This window comes from Crocuta crocuta, unplaced genomic scaffold (assembly GCF_008692635.1).
Source record: "Crocuta crocuta isolate KB4526 unplaced genomic scaffold, BGI_CrCroc_1.0 scaffold164, whole genome shotgun sequence".
NCBI lineage: Eukaryota > Metazoa > Chordata > Mammalia > Carnivora > Hyaenidae > Crocuta > Crocuta crocuta.
The window spans coordinates 2443666-2461870 of record NW_027530016.1 but is presented as its reverse complement, the minus strand read 5'-3'; the positions used below and the strand labels follow the sequence as shown (position 1 = coordinate 2461870).

Here is an 18205-nt window from a genome sequence, read left to right as displayed (position 1 = left end):
CTGTCCTTTCTATCACTAATTGCTACTGAACACTTATTACATGGCACATAATGGCATTTCCCTCTGACTATTCTGTGGAAGGTAATTTTCAAAAATTAATTTTTATTATCAAACACATGAAAAAATAAATATTACTAAAAGGTCTATTATGAAGAAAGCAGCAACTGCTTTAAGTTGTTTTCACAGTTTCTTCTGGTACTTGCTTCCGTGATTTAAAACCAGTTTATGCTGCTGGGTTGTTTTTTTAATCAGTACTTTACATAAAGCAAAATTCACAAAGCTTAAAAATAAATAAAAATAAATAAAAACAATAAAAGGGGGAGCCTGGTGGCTCAGTAGGTTAAGACTCAGTAGGTTTGATTTCAGCTCAGGTCATGATCTCACGGTTCATGGGTTCGAGCCCCGTGTCTGGCTCTGAGCTGACAGCCAGCTCAAAGCCTGGAGCCTGCTTCGAGTCTCCCTCTCTCTCTGACCCTCCCCTGCTCACACTGCCTCTCTCTCTCTCTCAAAAATAAATAGAACATTAAAAAGTTTTTTTTTTTAATTTACAAAGCTTAGGTTTAAGCTTATTGGCTTTTTATATATGTATGCATATCCCCTTGTGATCTCTCTCTGGATCAAGATATACAATATTTCTGTTATCCCAGAGTGCTCTCTCATGCACCTTACCACCTGAAGAACCACTATTCTGACTTCAGTCACCATAAGGTAGTTTTGTCTGTTCTTGAACTTCATAAGGAGGGAATAATACAATGTATACTCTTTCGAGTCAGACTTCTTTCTCTCAATATAATATGTTGTGTGTCACTCATTCAGTTCTTCATTCCTTTTTACAATCACATTGAATACATTTACCACAATTTGCTTATCTATTTTCCTATTGATAGATATTTGGATTGTTACCAGGTTACGGCCATTATAAATAAAACTGATGTGAATATTCTCATCTAAGTCTTTTTTGGATGTATGCCCTCATTTCTCTTGGGTATATAACTCGGAGTGAAATCTCTAGATTATGGGATAGGATTATGCTTAACTTTGAAAGAAAACATCCAACAGTTTTCCGAAGTGATTGGAATATTTTATACCCCTACCACTAATGTCTGAAAGTTCTGGTTGCTTGACATCTTTCCCAATATTTAGTATGGTCAATCTTTGAAATGTTAGCCATTCTCATGGGGGTGCACTGGTATCAGATTATAGTTTTAATTTGCATTTCCCTGATGACTAATGATGTTGAACGTCTTTTCACACGCTAATTGGTTATTTGTACATCTTCTTTTATGAAGTGCCTCTTCTTATTATCAATTACTAGGATTTCTTAATATGTTTTGGGTATGAGTTCTTTGTTAGGTATATGTGGAGAGAATATTTAATTCTGGTATGTGGCTTGCTTTTTCACTTTCTTAATATAATAGTCTTTTGATGAATGGATGTTCTTAATTTTGACGAGGTTTATCAATTTTAAAATTAAAAATTTTTTAATGTTTATTTTTGAGAGGGGGCACTAGTGGGGGAGGGGCAGAGAGAAGGAGACAACAGAATCCAAAGCAGGCTCCAGGCTCCAGGCTGTTAGCACCCAACATGAAGGGGGAGGGCTCGAACCCACGAGCTGTGAGATTATGATCTGAGCTGAAGTTGGACACTTAACCTCCTGAGCCACCCAGGCACCCCAATTTTAAACTTTTTAAATAGATTGTGACTTATGTGTCCTTTCAAGAGATCTTTGCCTATCCCAAAGTTGTGAAGATATTCTGGTTTGTTTTCTCCTCAAGTCTTTATAGTTTTAGCTTTCACATTGAGATCTATTATCTTTTTATTTTCTTTTTAGATTTTTTTAAAAGTAAACTCTACATCCAAGATGGGGCTCAAACTCATGACCCTGAGATCAAGAGTTGTATGCTCTACCAACTGAGGCAGCCAGGCACCCCAATCTATTATTTATCTCAAATAAAGTTTGATGTATGGTGTGAGGGAGTCCAGGTTCTTTTTTTTTTTTTCTTCCTCATCTGGTTATCCAGTTGCTTCAGCACCTTTTACTGAAAATATCTTCCTTTCCATATTGAACTACATAGAGAATGTCAAGAGATTACATGTAGGTGGGTTTAATTCTGGACTCTATGTTCTTTTTATTCCAATTAGCAGAGAATTTATATCTTGACAGCATTGTGTCTTCCAATCAAAGAACGTGGTATATGTCTCCCTTTACATAGGTCTTAACTTTCCTTGGCAATGTAATGAAAAATCTTTCATTTGCATTTTTCTTATTTTCCCCAGAAACATTTGCCCCAGAGACCTCTGTCATCCTGCTCTGGGCTGGCCTGTTGCACTGCTGCCTTCCCGGGACTCCCCACGCTTCCTTGGAATTCCCTTCACAGTCCCATGTTAAATTCCTGTTCGTTTGTTTTTATCTTGTGCGTCCTTCTTGGTTTCTCGCTTTACTTTCCTTTGATGGAACCTATTGTCCAGTAACTTGCACATACTTAGTTGATAATTTAGGTGAATATACCTCATCATTTTGAAGCAATTGTACCATTGTCCTCTAATTTCCAATATTACTGTTGGAAAGCCCCATACTATTCTGATCCCCAGTCCTTTGTACGTTACTTGATTTTTCTCTCTGGTAACTTTTAGAGTCTTCTTTACCTTTGGTGTGCTGAAATGTCAGTGGCGAAAAAGCCTTTTTCATTAATTATGCTGAGTACAATGGGATCCTTCCTCTAGAAATGCATGTCCTGGTATTTTTTTTTTCTGTTATTAATTTGATAATATCCTCTCATCCATTTTCTTCTTTTCTCTGAAACTTCTATTAATTTGATGTTGGGTCTCATGGATTGATTTTTTTCCCCCCACTACCATCTTTTTCTGATCTATTTTTCTTCAATATATCTCTTTCTTGTTTATGGGGGGAGGAGTGGGGAAGAAGGCAGGAGACCTCCTCTTTCATCTTTCATCTTTGAAAAAATGCCAAAAATTTTTTTCTTCTTCTCCAGAATGTTCTCTTTTCTTAAAAAAATAACATCGTGTAACTATTAAAAATTTTTTTTTCTAATGTTTATTTATTTTTGAGAGAGACAGAATGCAAGCAAGGACAGGGAGACACAGAATCTGAAGCAGGCTCCAGACTCTGAGCTGTCACTACAAAGCCCAATGCAGAGCTTTCACTCACAGACCTCGAGATCATGACCTGAACTGAAGTCAGCGGCCTAACTGACTGAGTCACCCCGGTGCCCCTAGCATCATGTAACTATTAAATGACTAGAATGTTTTTCTCGTATCTTCGTTGAGGATTCTCTAATATCCTTGTTGAGGATATTAACTGTAGGATTTTTAAAAAGCTTTGTTTCTGCATTGTCTCTTGTTTTATTAAGGTATAATTGACATGCAACATTATATTAATTTTAGATGTGCAACATAATGATTTGATATTTGTATATAAAGTGAAATGATCACCACAATAAATCTGATTACGTCGTCACCATACACAGCTACAAATTTTTTCTTGTAAGGAGAACTCTTATGTCTTCTCTTGTAGCACCTTTCAATTATGCAATACGATATTATTAATCATAGTCACCATACTGTACATTCCATCTCCTGCATTGTCTCTATTTATTCAAAATGGGCAAATACCTTTTTATTCTCTTTCTTTTATGGTATAAGGTTGATTCAAATTATATATATATAGCCCTAAATAAAAAGAAACTGCAAAATTCTATATTGGCCAAGCTTATCAGGAAATGGGCTTCACTGCAGGCTAATCGGGTGGCAAGTTAACTTTTTGATAGGTGACCTCCTTATGTCAGTGTATGTCTTTATTCCTTGGGTAGTCCCATTTCTTCAGTGGTAAATCTTCCAGTCTCCTGTCTGAAGAATGGAAGTCTGGCTACTGGCATTGTGGGAAGACCTCCATGGGAAGGGGCTGAGAGAGGTCTCCCCGTACAGCATGCAAGCCTTCTCTGAGTCCTCTGGTTTTCCTTTTGGCATCTCAACTCTTCCCTACTACTGTCTGATGTCTTTAGTACAGACCCCAGAGATAAGGGCCCCTCTAGTTTAATTTTTTTCTGTTTTCCCATGGGTATATAAATGAGGAAGCCATCTGGCATGGGGGGAGGGGCCTGGAAGTTCAATTGCACTTCATGTAGACTATGTCTCTTGTTTTCTGCATTGCTCCTAAGCTGCACTTTCTGTGGCACCTGGTCCCTCCACTTCTTGAGCCTTTCTGCTTCTTAGCAGATTTTCCATCTGTGGATGAGAACACCAAGGTTTTGTGCCCTCACTGTGCTGAATTAATTACCATGTTTCCATTCTGTTTTCCATCTTCCAAAAACTTGCTGATGTCTCTTTTTATTGGGTTCAATGTCTTTTTATTGCTCTCTATGATTTAATACAGTTTTGGGAAGGAGTGGTTGAGAAAAATTCCCTCTTTGATTTATTTTTAAAGCTAAAAGACAGACTGTGGCTCTAGAACTGCTTGAATCGGAAAGAAAATACGTCATCAACATCTCTCTGATCCTGAAGATCAAGGCAACATTCCAAGGGTCAGATGGAAAGAGGAATTCCAAAGAGAGAAGGTATCCATGTATTCATTGCCTTTCTTTTTTCAGATTGCTTAAGATTTAAGGTAAGTTGTTTATTGTTTCCTCTTGGGGAATTCTGGGACCTGTGAAGAGTTCCAGGAATAGTCTTTGGAGAGAGTGTAGGCAGTGAGAGCAGGTAACCCCTGGCAAGTCTCAAATTTAGACAGAAAACAGAGTACAGTCTCTGGGGACTTCAGTATCCCTGGCATGTCTGTAAAGAACCTAAAGGGAAAATAAATGCTACCATGAGGGAGACCTTGCTCTCTGTTGCCATCTGCATGTTCTCATGGGTTAGGGTTAGGCCACAGGGCTCATGGGGGGAGGGCGTTAGGGGGGGAAGTGTAAGGGAATGGAGCAGGGAGGTCTGAAGCACTAAGTGGCCATCAGATAATGGCCAGGGCTGGTGAACTCTGGACTTGGATCTTTCTCATTTGTTCCGGTGATCCCATAGTACTGGATGGTGCATAAGTAGTGTGTGTGTGTGTGTGTGTGTGCACGCACACACGCATGAGCGCATGTGTGTGTAGCATGGGGCGGCACTTCCACAGGGTCTGGAGCATGCTGGCCCCAAGATCACAACACTCTTGATTGGTATCTGTTCACAGTCTTTCTATTTGTCTGCCTCTTCTCCATTGAGAAAAGCAGGAAGGAGGAAACTCTGATTTAATGGAAAGGACTAATGTGATGAAGATGGATTAGTTGAGGAAAAGGCCAATCCAAAAGCTTGGAAAGTCTGGATTACGGGCTATTACAGATAAATGTAGCATTGCTGGTTTAAATATTCTATCAGGTAATAGACGCTGGTGGCTCATAAACTGTGAATCTATCTAGGGAAGCCCCTAATTGTATTTTCCTGCTCTTTTCCATCCCCTCACTTTACTTGGCTTTGTGGCTGCCAACAAGGTACCTAGTCACCTGAGCACAAAGCTCCCCTTGCTAAAGGGCTGAGGTGAGGGAACACTCCCTGACAAACTCGAAAGTGGCTTGACTATTTTCAAGAATTATTTTACTGCAAAACTGAGGCAAACAAAGCATAGAAAACAAGGCACAGAAAGGGTGATATGACATGGCGAAAGCCCTGACCACTAGAGGACCTGGACCAGGCTTCACCTTCTCTCAGTGGCCACCTAGATTCCCGCTGGTCGTTCTTTCCCCATCTGGCCCTTGATTCTCCTGCTAGACTCCAATGCAACGTGTTGCTCCCTCCCACATTGCCCTTCAGCCCTCTGAGGTGTCTCTATGGCCTCCAGCTATCTTGCTGTTGCTGGAGACCTGCTCAGTTCACATATGAATCAAATATAAAAGCAAGTCTACCTCTGGGTGTGGTTTTGCTTCAACATCTGAGATTCTAAGCCAGCAGCCTCTCTTCCTTGTATCTGAAAATTTGGGGATGGGGTCAGGAGAGAGAACTGTTCATTCTGGAACACAGTAATTAGGCACTTCATTTATAACTTCATGAAATCTTCACAAGATCCCCGTGAACCCTGTCTTAAAGATGAAGAGACTCAGGTCCAGAGGGGTTTAAAGCCTCACAGCCAATTAGTGCCTGAATTCACCCCCAGGCTTGTGTCCCTCTGTCCTTGTGATCTTTCGGCATCACGCCACTTCTCTAAGGACCTTGTAGTTTCAAAGACATCACCTGACTGACAAGCAATATGTCAAGTTTCTCAGCCAGAAGCTGACTTTCTGTTCCTTCTTATTTCACAGCTTAGGCTTCCCTCCTAACGGCCCATAGGTTCTTACTTTGGATCTCAACTGATTTGGCAGGTAGGGATGCTAAAAATGCGCTTGGCACATGGAACCTCTCCTCAACTTGCCGTCACTTCCTGCTTGTCTACGATGTTCGCTCATGACCCGTTACTGAGGATGGACTAATCTCCCCCAAATCATGAGATTAAAACTATTATCTATGAAAATAAGATAACAGTTATTTCTGATATCCATGATGATGCTATTCATGTTAGTTATTTATGAAGCTAACCCTCTTTTTTCTTTTCATAGATCAAGATGAGAAAAGCTTTAAGTCGATACTCAGTCTTACTCATATAGATTCTAGTTCTGAGCTTTGCTGTGTTGCCATTTTTCCGCCGTAGGGTGAGATTTCCATTATCCTCCTTCACTCACTGAATTTCTTCTTTTCTCTAAGCTTTTCTGAGGCTCCCATGTGTGCTTTAAATAGACGAGCTGAATGAAAAACATAGCAGAATGGGATCATTCCTTTTCTCTACTGGCATTTGCCCCCATGCAAAGATGAAAACAAGTTAGTAACAGTTCTTATCTTTCCCATCATACATTGCAAGGCTTCAGCACTTTCTCCCCTGTTGAAAAGTAGCCTGGGGGTGAAAATAAAACCCACCGTAACTCTAACCTGACACTCAAAACCGAGGTTGCCACACCTTCTGAAACCTATAACATACAACTTTAGGATTTCCCTAGGAAAAAACACAAGGCCTTCAAGAGCCTCCACGGCCTGTTTCAAGCCAGCCCTGCCCTTAGGCTGGAAGCTGCAAGGACACAAGCTACCAGCTGACGTCTGAGTGGAACTTGTGGGCTGTTGTTCATTTGTTGGAGGATCACAGAAGGTGGAGTTCTTGGCTTTTTCTCATCTGATTCACCTACATAGGGTTATAAGCTCAGGATGGAAGAGTCCTGTCTGTCGGAATACTTGTAGGGAGGGGCAAAGTCAGCTTGACCTGATTGCCAGTTAGTTAGCCTTATAAGCTAAACTCCGGCACCACATCTACCAAGAACTAAGTGTGTTACAGATCACCACCAGGTGGCGTACGTTTCATTATCCCCGTGGCTCAAATTTGGTCACATCTCTGCTGCTGAATGAAGCTCAGGAGTTATTTTGGCCTAAGATTGGATTGGCAAGAGCTAAGTTATTAACTTGAAACTATAACTGGGATTTCTTTCATTGTTTTTAGTATATTTCCCTTGTTTTTAAGTACTGTAGGGTGGGTGTTGAAATAACTTTGAAGGTTTTAAAAAAGAATAAACAACTCACATTGCCATGATTTCACTCCTGGTAAGGAACAGATAAGAAGTTGAGCCTTTAATACTTTCATCTTCATGAAAAAGTTGCTTCTCGGAGTCAGGTCTGGCTCTAGGCAAAACAGTGAAATAGGTTACGTGAGTTTGTGTGTCTATACAGCTTGCTTCTTTCTTTCTCTGTTCTCCGTCTCCTGGCTCACTTCCTCCACACTCCTCTCCAATTTCAGATAATATCCTTATTAAATAGAACATTCTTCCCCCATAATATTTGGTGCAGAACCCACCAAAGGTCATTGCTCTTCCTGTAACTTATGTGTTTCCATAATACTTGATGGGAGCATTAGCCTTTTCTGACCCTCACCCCTCACCCCGAGTGGTGATCTGTTACCTCAGTGGAGGTACTTGGACTCCAGCCAAGTTATCAGCTCTCCAACTCTGCAAGTACACTGGTCACCATGTAGCGGAAGGCAGCTGTCTCAAAAGAAAGAGAAAGAAGGTGAGTGCAGGTGAGGCCAGGCAAGGCCAGGAGAGCAGTAAAGAAAGAAAGAAAAGAGGTAATCTAAGAGGTATTGCATAACCTACATGGACAACCCATCTCCAAGTCAGATCTCACCATGGAGTGGGGCCCTAGCAGATTTCAGTGTCACACCAGGAACATCCCTGGAAGCCATGGTAGCCTTGGGTGGGGAGCAGTCTTTCACATCTAGACCTTTGGCTGGTGCAGTGTTTCACTTGTTCGGTTCAATCAGTTGGGCTTCCCTCCAGCAGCGTTGTGGTTTCCTCCCACTCAGTCTGTCTCCTAGCCACCCGTCCAAATTCCTTCTCATCCAGACAGGAATCACTTCGATCTCCCGAGCCCACTGTGCCAGCTGTAAGAGCTCAGGAAGCGCGGACCAGCTGGCTTCGTGTAGGCGGAGACCAGTCGCACAGGAGGTAGAGGGGAAAAGGCAGGAATGAAGGAGTCCTTGTATCTTTTCGCAGGGGGCTGGGTACCCTCTCCGTTTTCTGTGTGTCTTCTCTGAATCTTGATGGGTTAAAATGCCTCTTATCAAACTAATGGTCTCCCTACTGTTCTCAACAAAGCTCTGCTTGTTCAGGGTTGAGAAAGCACACCAACTGTCCACTAATTTAGTCTCACTGGACCCTGGAGAAATACCCACGTAAGTTCAGCTCTCGGTGACAAGCAGGCCAGCACGTTCGTCTTTGTTATAAACGTGTGGTCTTCAAAGCACAAGGGAACCTACTTTCAGTTCCCATAAGTCACCCAGTTAGAGCTCAGGTCCCTGCCGCATGTAGCCCAGCAAGGCTCTGCTTCCTTGCAGCTTCCATCTCGTTCCCATAGGCCTCTTACTTACACCCTTGTCCATCCACCCCCTTCTTCCTTCCATGATTCCTTCCCTCTCTCCTCTCCAATGTGTCCTTCTCTGACACCTCTCCTCCTCCCTTCATTTCCTCTGAGAAAACAAAACGAAACAACCCAAAAACAAAAACAGCCAAAAAAAAAAACAAAAACGCGAGGCACACTGAGGGATGGGGGAGAGAGCATCTGCGAGAGTAGGAAGGGAGCTCTGTGAAACTCCCAGGAGCAGCGGGCCAGGCCTGGTCAACAGCCTCCTAGGCAAGGCTCTGTCCTTGCCCAGTACTCCTCTTGGAAAATGAAGGGAAGAGAAAGGAACACTTTCATACGCCTGTCCCCTGAGCTTTCAGTTAGCAGTTTTATTTATTTATTTTATTTATTTATTTTTAAAGAATTATTTTATGTTTTTTTTTTTTTTTTATTTCTAGGAGAGAGAGAGAGAGACAGTGTGAGCAGGGGAAGGTCAGAGAGAGAGGGAGTCACAGACTGAAACAGGCTCCAGGCTCCGAGCCGGCAGTCAGCACAGAGCCCGACGCGGGGCTCAAACCCATGAACCGCGAGATCATGACCTAAGCGAAAGTCGGACGCTCAACCGACTAAGCCACCCAGGCGCCCCTCAGTTAGCAGTTTTAAACACGTTTTCCTTCTTCCCAGTAGCTAAGACTGACCAAGTGCCAATTAGTGCTGTTGTCTACAACACTAATTAGGATAGACTATTTTGCACAGGTGGAAATAACTTTAAAATTTTGAAAAAGATTACCCTGAGAATTTCTTCTTTCACATAAATGAGAGAGTAACAGTTTGGATTTAAAAAGGCCATTCAAGGGGTGCCTCGATGGCTCTGTTGGAAGAGCATGTGACTCTTGATCTCAGGGTTTTGTGAGTTTGAGCCTCTTGCTGGGTGTAGAGATTACTAAAAAAAAAAAATAAATAAGCTTAAAAAAAGCCATTCAAGGGAAATGCTCTTTGTTAGTGCACTATACATTTGTGTAGGAACCATTGGTAATGAGTCTTTTTACATCCTGAGGATATTTTCTATCAGGTCTACAGTGGCAAACTTTAAAAAAAATTCCTGAATCTGAATGTAGAGAGAGCTGTGACTCAGAATATTTTGAATGACTGGGAAAATGGGACCTGCTGCATATGTTATTATAGACTCTTTTCTTCTCTACATTTGGTTTGTGTGATCCTATCTCTATTTTGTTTCAAGCCTCTTCCCTGGTTCTTTACGGTACCTTGTCCAGCAGCACCTTGATTTGCTCCATGCTCTGCAGGAAAGGGTCCTGAAGTGGCCACGCCAAGGAGTTCTTGGAGATTTATTCCTTAAATTAACAAATGATGAGGTAAGTTGTAAAAAAAAAAAAAAATCCCACATAAACTTGAATTACACACATCTGTGTCTCCCTTGTCTGTTTCTCTGGAGAACCTCAAACCAGTGATTTTTCACAGATAGGAAACCTGCTGAGATCTAGTCTAACCTCCTCACTCTATAGATAATGAAATAAAGTTCAGAGACATTAAAAGGCTTTGCTGAAAGCACCCGCTAGCTAGGCAGTCATGGATCTGTGACCCATGTCTCCTAACCTCCAGCCCATCGCTTTCCACTATATGATGTAGAATGACCTGTTTAGTATGCATGTAAATGTGTGTCTGTATTTGTATATAAATATGCAAATACATATCCATCCATCCAAAATTAATATAGGAGGGTTTGTGTATGTGCTTGTATTTTATACCTAATTTCATTCCTTACAGAGATTTAAAAATGTGATAGGCAGTGATTCATCTTGAACGTTTTTTATTTTCACTTCTTTGGAGAAAAGGGGGCCGGGTTTTGAAATCTCTGTAATGTTCGACAAAGAAAATATGACCCGGGCCAGAGGTTGCAAACTCAAATGCCTATGGGTCCAGAGAGTGATATAAACGAGTGGCAATAAGCATCATGTAATACTATATGGACTGTGAGGAGGTGAGCTTAGGTGGAGCACATATGTTTTTCTACAAGGAATATTATCCAATTATTATTCAGGAAGGAGGGACTACAGGGGCACCTGGGTGGCTCAGTTGGTTAAGCGTCTGACTTCGGCTCAGGTCATGATCTCATTGTTCCTGGGTTCGAGCCCCACATCAGGCTCTGTGCTGACAGCTAGCTCAGAGCCTGGAGCCTGTTTTCCTTCTGTGTCTCCCTCTCTCTCTGACCCTCCCCTGCTCACACTGTCTCTCTCTCTCAAAAAGAAATATTAAAAAAAATTTTTTTAAAAAGAAGAAAAGAAAGGAAGAAGGGACTACAGTTGCCAGGTCTTCAGATACTTTAAGAGATGATGGAAATCCAGAATTCTGTGTGAAAATTTCTTATTTAAAAAATATTGTGTGGGCTAAATAAAATTGGTCTGCAAGTCATACCTGCCATCAAATTCTGTGTATCAGTGATTCTCAACTGTAAGTAATAACACAAAGTTTACAAATTATTTATTTGTGTGGATGTAATGCAATCCCTCTAATATCTCTCTTACTCATTTGTATTCAGTATGCTTTCTTGGTCTGAGAGTTGTTATATCTATGGGAATATAACTTTGGAAGGTGAAAACTGTTTTCTTGAAGGCATACTGCATAGGAGAATAAACAATTGGTGGAAATACACAATTCATGGAAAAAGTTGAGAATCACTGGTCTGGACACTGGGAGGTGGGTTGGACAAAGTTACTCATTGGATGTAGATGACTGAAATGAAAACTAACTTAAAAACAAAATATGCATTTTAATCATTTAACAATTTAAAAACACTTTCGGGGCACCTGGGGTGCTCAGTTGGTTAAGTGTCTGACTCTTGATTTCAGCTCAGGTCATGATTTACAGTTCTGTGGGATTGAGTCCTGTGTCGGGCTCTGTGCTGACAGTGTGGAGCCTTCTTGGGATTCTCCCTCTCTCTCTCTCTGCCCTCCCCCCCATCTCTCTCTCTCTCAAAATAAATAACTAAACATAACAAAAATACTTTTTCAACGTACATGACCCCTCTCCACTGTATTGGTTTTCCACTTTCTCTCATTAAAGCAGGGCTATTGAGTTTTGGTTCCCAAGTCCATAGGGATATTTATCTTAAAACCAAAAAGATTTAAAAAATGAATAAAAAACCCCAAAAACATATTAACGAACACATTAAATAAAAGATCAAGATAATGTCTGTAAAGTACTCCTTTCTGAAATACACAACTATAAAAATATTAGCTGATATCATTTCTGTTTCCAGATTCTTACCATGCATTTTTGTGTTTGTTTTTAAGAATAATTTCTTGGATTATTACGTTGCCTACCTGAGGGATCTGCCTGAATGCATCTCTTTGGTTCATGTTGTTGTTCTCAAGGAGGTAAGGTGACCCTGGGTGTGCACTGCCTTTGGTTACAGGTGTATCTATAGGAAGTCGCTCATCCACCTAGGCGAACACAACACATGCATTCAGCTTATCTTCCAGGCTCAGGAATGGCTCGAACAGAGCCACTGACATCCTACTCGGACTTAAAGGAGCCCACTCGAGGGTGAGTGCCAGTGCTTTGGTCCGCACCCTGCCTCACTGACCCTCTGTTCTATTACACTGGAAGTTTACACAAAGTAAACAGGTGTTCTAAGCAGAGATCCTCAGGCTGCAGCTTGCATGCTGTATGAGGGTTGGGTTTTTTTTTTTTTGTTTTTCATGTGCAATTTGAATCTGAATATTAAACTCAAATCATCCTGTGTCAGTTTATAAGATCATAAAGTGGTTCTAATCATGTAGCTTTAAGTATTGCTACTGCAATGCTATATTAGGTGCTCGATAAGCACATATAAATATCTAACGATTCTAGTTATTTTAGGTCAATAGGAAGAAACTCTATCAGAAGCCTAAAGTTAAGACTTAACCAAGTTTCACAAGAGGTGAGGGTCTCTTTCTTATTAACGTTCTACTTCAACTCCCCATCCCCCACTACTCTCAACCCTATAAGTATAATACCTACCACATGTTAGCACTCAGCAAATATTTGAGAAGAGGAAAGGAAGGGAAGGGGAGGAGAGGGTGAGACGAGGAAGGGAAAGAAAGGGACATGGAGAGAGTCCAACATGTTTGCTTTGCTAGCCCAGTCGACTGGCTTCTAGTTATACTCTGTCTCCACCCTCATGAGGCTCCAGTCTACCCTTGGTGCCTATTACTAAGCCACTGTAAGGACTCCTTGCAAGAGAACCTGAATGAACTCATTCTGAAATATAATTTACTGAGTTCCCACTTCTGTCCGGCACTGTGCTAACAAGAGTGGGGGTGGGGGGGAGGAGAGGGTTGTTTGGGAAATTGGGTGGATTCTAAAGAATTATATGATATGCTCCCTGCTACAGGAGAATTGTCTCCTTGAGCCTGTCTGAACAAGTGGCCTATCCAATGAAGGACCATGACACTTTAGAGAAAGAAAATGCTCTGGGAATAAAAAACTCTCCCTACTCTGGTAGGCCTGACTCTGGGGGTTCTACAGCCAGAGCTGGAGGGACACTGAAGAGTGACTCTACCTTTCTTTCATTCAGGGTGATGAAGAGATTAAATCTGACATCTACACACTGTTTTTTCACATAGTCCAGCGCATCCCTGAATATCTGATACATCTGCAGGTAGGCATGGCTGGGAAGCCACCAAAATGATTTTCAAGCTGAACTATTATTTTTGGCTTCCAAATAAGAAACACCGTCAAGGGTCAAGGAAGAATCATTGGTATTTCTAAGGAGTAATTAAATGATTTTGATTGCTATGATCACCCCATTCCTACCTTGTGGTATAAACTGAAATCTCAGTGTCCAAAAATTTTTGGCTCATGATATCTGCCTTTGAAGTTCTATCTTCATTTGCCAGCAATTGCCACCTCTGCTGATCCAGGATCTTCTATAGCAGCTCCTGGTAGACTCTGAGTACCTATTTAGTCGCTCCCACCTTGTTCTACAGCCATCTAAATGTACCCCTAAACTCTTACCCCATCCCTGGCATCTAAGAAGTATTTATGTAACCTGTCCACTTAGCCACTATCCTGACTACTTTCTTTTGGCTGGAGTCTGAGGGTCTGCCATTATGTCTCACGTCACAGAGAAAGCATGAAGTTGACAAGCTGACTTCTGCACATCATTTTCCCACAGGGTTTACAGCACCTTGGAGGAAACAGACTTGAGAGAAAGGCTCACCAGCATCCCTAAGCGTCCCTCTTATTTCTAACATCCACCTGTTATGGTTTAATTTCTGACTGATTTTCATAAGCAATTCAGTTGAAAGCATCTTAGAAATGCCTGGGATTTATCTCAAGTAGATGTAGCCCAGTATCAATAATAAAAAGACGTCTAATTATATGTGGCCTTAGTTTTTAAAATCTTCTCACAATAAATTATTTTTTAATGTTTTCAATAATCCCATGAAATAGATATCATTACCATTGCTTAGATTAGGAAATGGAGAGCCAAAGAAATTCAGTAACACTTGTTATAGGTGAAAAAAGTCTAGGACTCAAACCCAGGTCTTGCGAGCAGTATGGTAAGTAAGAGCCCCGATTCTACTGTCTGACTGGAGTTCAAATTTTGGCTCTGCTACTTGTTAGATGTGTGACCTAATGAAGATTACTTAACTTCACTGTGCCTTGATTTCCTTATTTGTTAAATGGAGATAATAACTGTACCTATCTAATCTGTCTGTGGTAAACATTAAATGAGAACACAAATGTGTAAAGGGATTAGTACTTGGCAATAGGAAGACTCAATACATGTTAGCTTTCCGGATGCAACTAACATGTGTTTCCCACTACAACATAATAGGCAATAGAATAGGGACCACCAGACCAGGCATCCACCAGACCACGCTTGATCATAAACACCCTCCCCTTGATGCCTGACATTCTCACATGAGTCTGACTCATTTGGACTATAAGGCATTCTTATAGACAGTGATTGTTAGAATGGCTCCATTACCTCAAAAATCTAACGAGTAGATCCTTCAAATATTTCAGATGGAATTATTCTACGCTCCCATCCAACCAAAACAGGAGCAGTGATGACTATTATTCTCCCTTGCTGTGATGAACAAAGAGAATGTCAAGTTTAACCTTTAAGCTTAATTAGATTAAGGTTAACCTTTCAGCCAATTAGGTTGGCCATGCGTATTGTTGTTTTGACTAAATGGCTACCAAACGCTCACAGCAGATGGAGGCAAAGTGCACAAGAGACGAAATGTTTCATTCTAATTATGCAGTGCTGCTTCCTTTTTTCCCTCCATCCAGAACGTCCTGAAGTTCACAGAGCAGGAGCACCCTGACTATTACCTACTTCTGGTGTGTGTTCAGCGCCTTCGAGTATTTATCTCGCATTACACCCTGCTGTTTCAATGCAATGAGGATTTGCTTATTCAGAAACGGAAAAAGCTCAAGAAGTAAGTTTCTGATGGTGCCGCTTAGAGGGTTGATCCAAGGTTGCTAAGAACAAGAACACAGACAATGTGGGTACCTTTCACGTAACCATACTGTGTGTGAAGAGGCTGACATGCAGTGACAGGAGGTGGAAAACAGCGGAGAGGTGGGGAATGGGGTGGTCAGGCTGTCCATAGGGAAGGAGGTACTTATTACCTGGTGGAAATTACTTTAGAAAAATAAACAGTTTTACTCTAATCCCTACGCAGATCCCCCCTTATCTCATGTTACTAACCATCTTGAAAATGATTGTTTCCCTAAGCTTGCCAGACTAAAAAAATGCAGTTTAAAGGCCAGAATGTAGTTTCTTTCATTAATTCAACAAATTATTTATTGAGCACTTACTGTGCATCAGGCACTGCTCTATGTACTGAATATACTGCAATGAAAAAAACAGGCAATGATCTTTGCCACATGGAACTTTCTAGGGCTGGACAGCAAGTTAATAAATAAGTTAGACAGTGATAAGTGTTATGGATACAAACAAAACAAATAAGGGAGGGTAGCGCTTGGACAAATTTAATGCTAAAAAGAAACAAAAAGGGCTAATTAGGGAGAATCTGGGCTTCCGAGGGAACAGAAGCAACCTACAGCAGAACTTTCTAATGACCTGGATTTCCTTCAACCTCATTCCAACTAATGAGGAAACCAGAATCACTGCTGTGGGTGTTTGAGACCAGAAAAAGAGGCTGTCTCCCGAGCCAGGGCTCCTCTAATGAAGGCTATCTTCCTGTACCACCCATTTCCCCAACACTTAATTCAGGCAATTAATCACCATCCTTATTCTTGCCCAGCATCTAGCTTACACTGTTAGGTGAACAACCTTGTTTGTAGAGTGCCATGGAGAGAGAGAGAGAGAGAGAGAGAGAGAGAAAGGGAACTTCACAGATGAGCTTCATCTAACAATGTTGTCTCCTTTTCTTTCTGGTCATAATCTGTGTGTTTAGAGCCAATTTCCCACTGTACACCCTGAAAATGATTACTTCTCTTCTCATAGGTCATCCATGGCGAAGCTGTACAAAGGCCTGGCTTCCCAGTGTGCAAATACTGCACAAGATGCTTCCCCCACGGCAGGGCCTGAGGCTGTCCGTGACAGTGGGATCCACTCAGAAGAGATGCTGCAACCCTACCCTTCTGCTCCCAGCTCCGGCCCTGCTGTCACGTAAGTATCTGTTGCTACGGAAATGTTACTGGCAAGGCCCTTGGGTGCCAAGTGGTCTGTGTGGGGTAGCAGGACAGCCTGAATGAGGAGTATGATCTACGTGACTCTCCTCCCTCTTGGCCCATCAGGCCTCTATGTGGGAGGGAAGCAGCTGACCCAAAACTTGGATCCCAGAGGAAGGCTAATGTTAACGGGCAGGCCTAGAGGCTGAAGGGCGCTCCTAACAATTGATCACACTTAACCACCCTCCACCTACAGCATAAGTCTCTTTGCGTTTGGATGGTGACTGGGTGGCAAAGAGTGCCGCAAGAAGACAGGAAGTCATCTCATAGGCCTTCAGAAGGGTGGGACCTTACATTCTCCAAAAGGTGTAGTAGAGGGAGAGAATCCCAGTCAGGGGTGAGTGGAGCTCTAGGCTCTGAAAAGAGAAATAGGCCTGAGGTGATGCAGAGAGACTGTAGTTTAGCCCTCCCAATTCCCTTTGAAGCTTTTTCAGAAAGGGACTTCATAAACTCTTTTCTCCACTTATGGCAGCTTCTCTTAAAGCTTTTCTGAGCGGTGGATGGATTTGACAGCTTTTTAAAGTCTCTGCATACAATCCTCTGGCACACTAAGCTGGATTCTTATTGAGCAAATAATTCTTAACGATTTTTACTTAAGGAATAGGCCATTTATATACTTGGAACTTTTTTTTTTAATTTTTATTTATTTCTAGGAGAGAGAGAGAGACAGCGTGAGCAGGGGAGGGTCAGAGAGAGAGGGAGTCACAGACTGAAACAGGCTCCAGGCTCTGAGCTGGCAGTCAGCACAGAGCCCGACACGGGGCTCGAACCCACGAACCACGAGATCATGACCTAAGCGAAAGTCGGACGCTTAACCGACTAAGCCACCCAGGCGCCCCTATACTTGGAACTTTTTAACCTCTGAAGAACAAAAATAAAGTCAACTTGGCTACTTTTGAAACCTGGATTTATGGAAAGATAAGGGAAACCAAAACTCAAACTTCCAGGGGCTCTGGGGTGGCTCAGTTGGTTGAGCATCGGTTATGAGCATTTGACTCAGGTTATGATCTCAAGGTTCGTGAGTTCGAGCCCTGTGCTGGGTTTGCTGAGAGAGAGAAAGAACACAGAAGAGCATGTAGGGCAGGGGCATAGAGAGAGGGAGAGAGAGAATCCCAAGCAGGCTTCACGCGATGAGTGCAGAACCCAACTTGGGGCTTAAATTAACGAACCATGAGATCATGACCCAAGCCGAAATCAAGAGTTGGATGTGAAACATACCTAGCCACCCAGGCGCCCCCACTTCAGCTTTTATGATAATGATACAGTTATCTTCTTTGAAGCCCAACAAATAGACTCCCCCCCCAATGAAATCCCTAGAGATTATACCCAGCCTGAAAAGATGGTGGCCATTGCACTCTGTGTTGGGAAAATAGCCAGCAAAAAACTCAACAATTTTCCAAGTTAAAAGACAATTCAAGTTAGTTATTTCATTTATCACTTCTTTTCACCTTTGAAAGTGTGAGACCTCATTTTCACCTTAAGATCACCGGTATCTTTCTATACTTAGTATTTACATTTGTATTTTCAATGGCTTTATGTGGTAGAATTAATAAACTAGTAGATCAGGTTGGGTCAGTGTGTAGTCCAGCAC

General features: G+C 41.8%; 1 protein-coding gene across 1 annotated transcript in view; it reads left to right on the top strand.

Moving 5' to 3' along the window:
* ARHGEF33 (Rho guanine nucleotide exchange factor 33) overlaps positions 1–18205 on the top strand; it is a 47164-nt gene that overhangs the window by 15604 nt on the left and 13355 nt on the right. Inside the window, exons 9-14 of the mRNA XM_077764242.1 lie at positions 4445–4574; positions 10142–10274; positions 12213–12296; positions 13478–13561; positions 15205–15353; positions 16388–16552. Coding sequence (XP_077620368.1) covers positions 4445–4574; positions 10142–10274; positions 12213–12296; positions 13478–13561; positions 15205–15353; positions 16388–16552 — 745 coding nt within the window. The remainder of the gene's footprint in view (positions 1–4444; positions 4575–10141; positions 10275–12212; positions 12297–13477; positions 13562–15204; positions 15354–16387; positions 16553–18205) is intronic.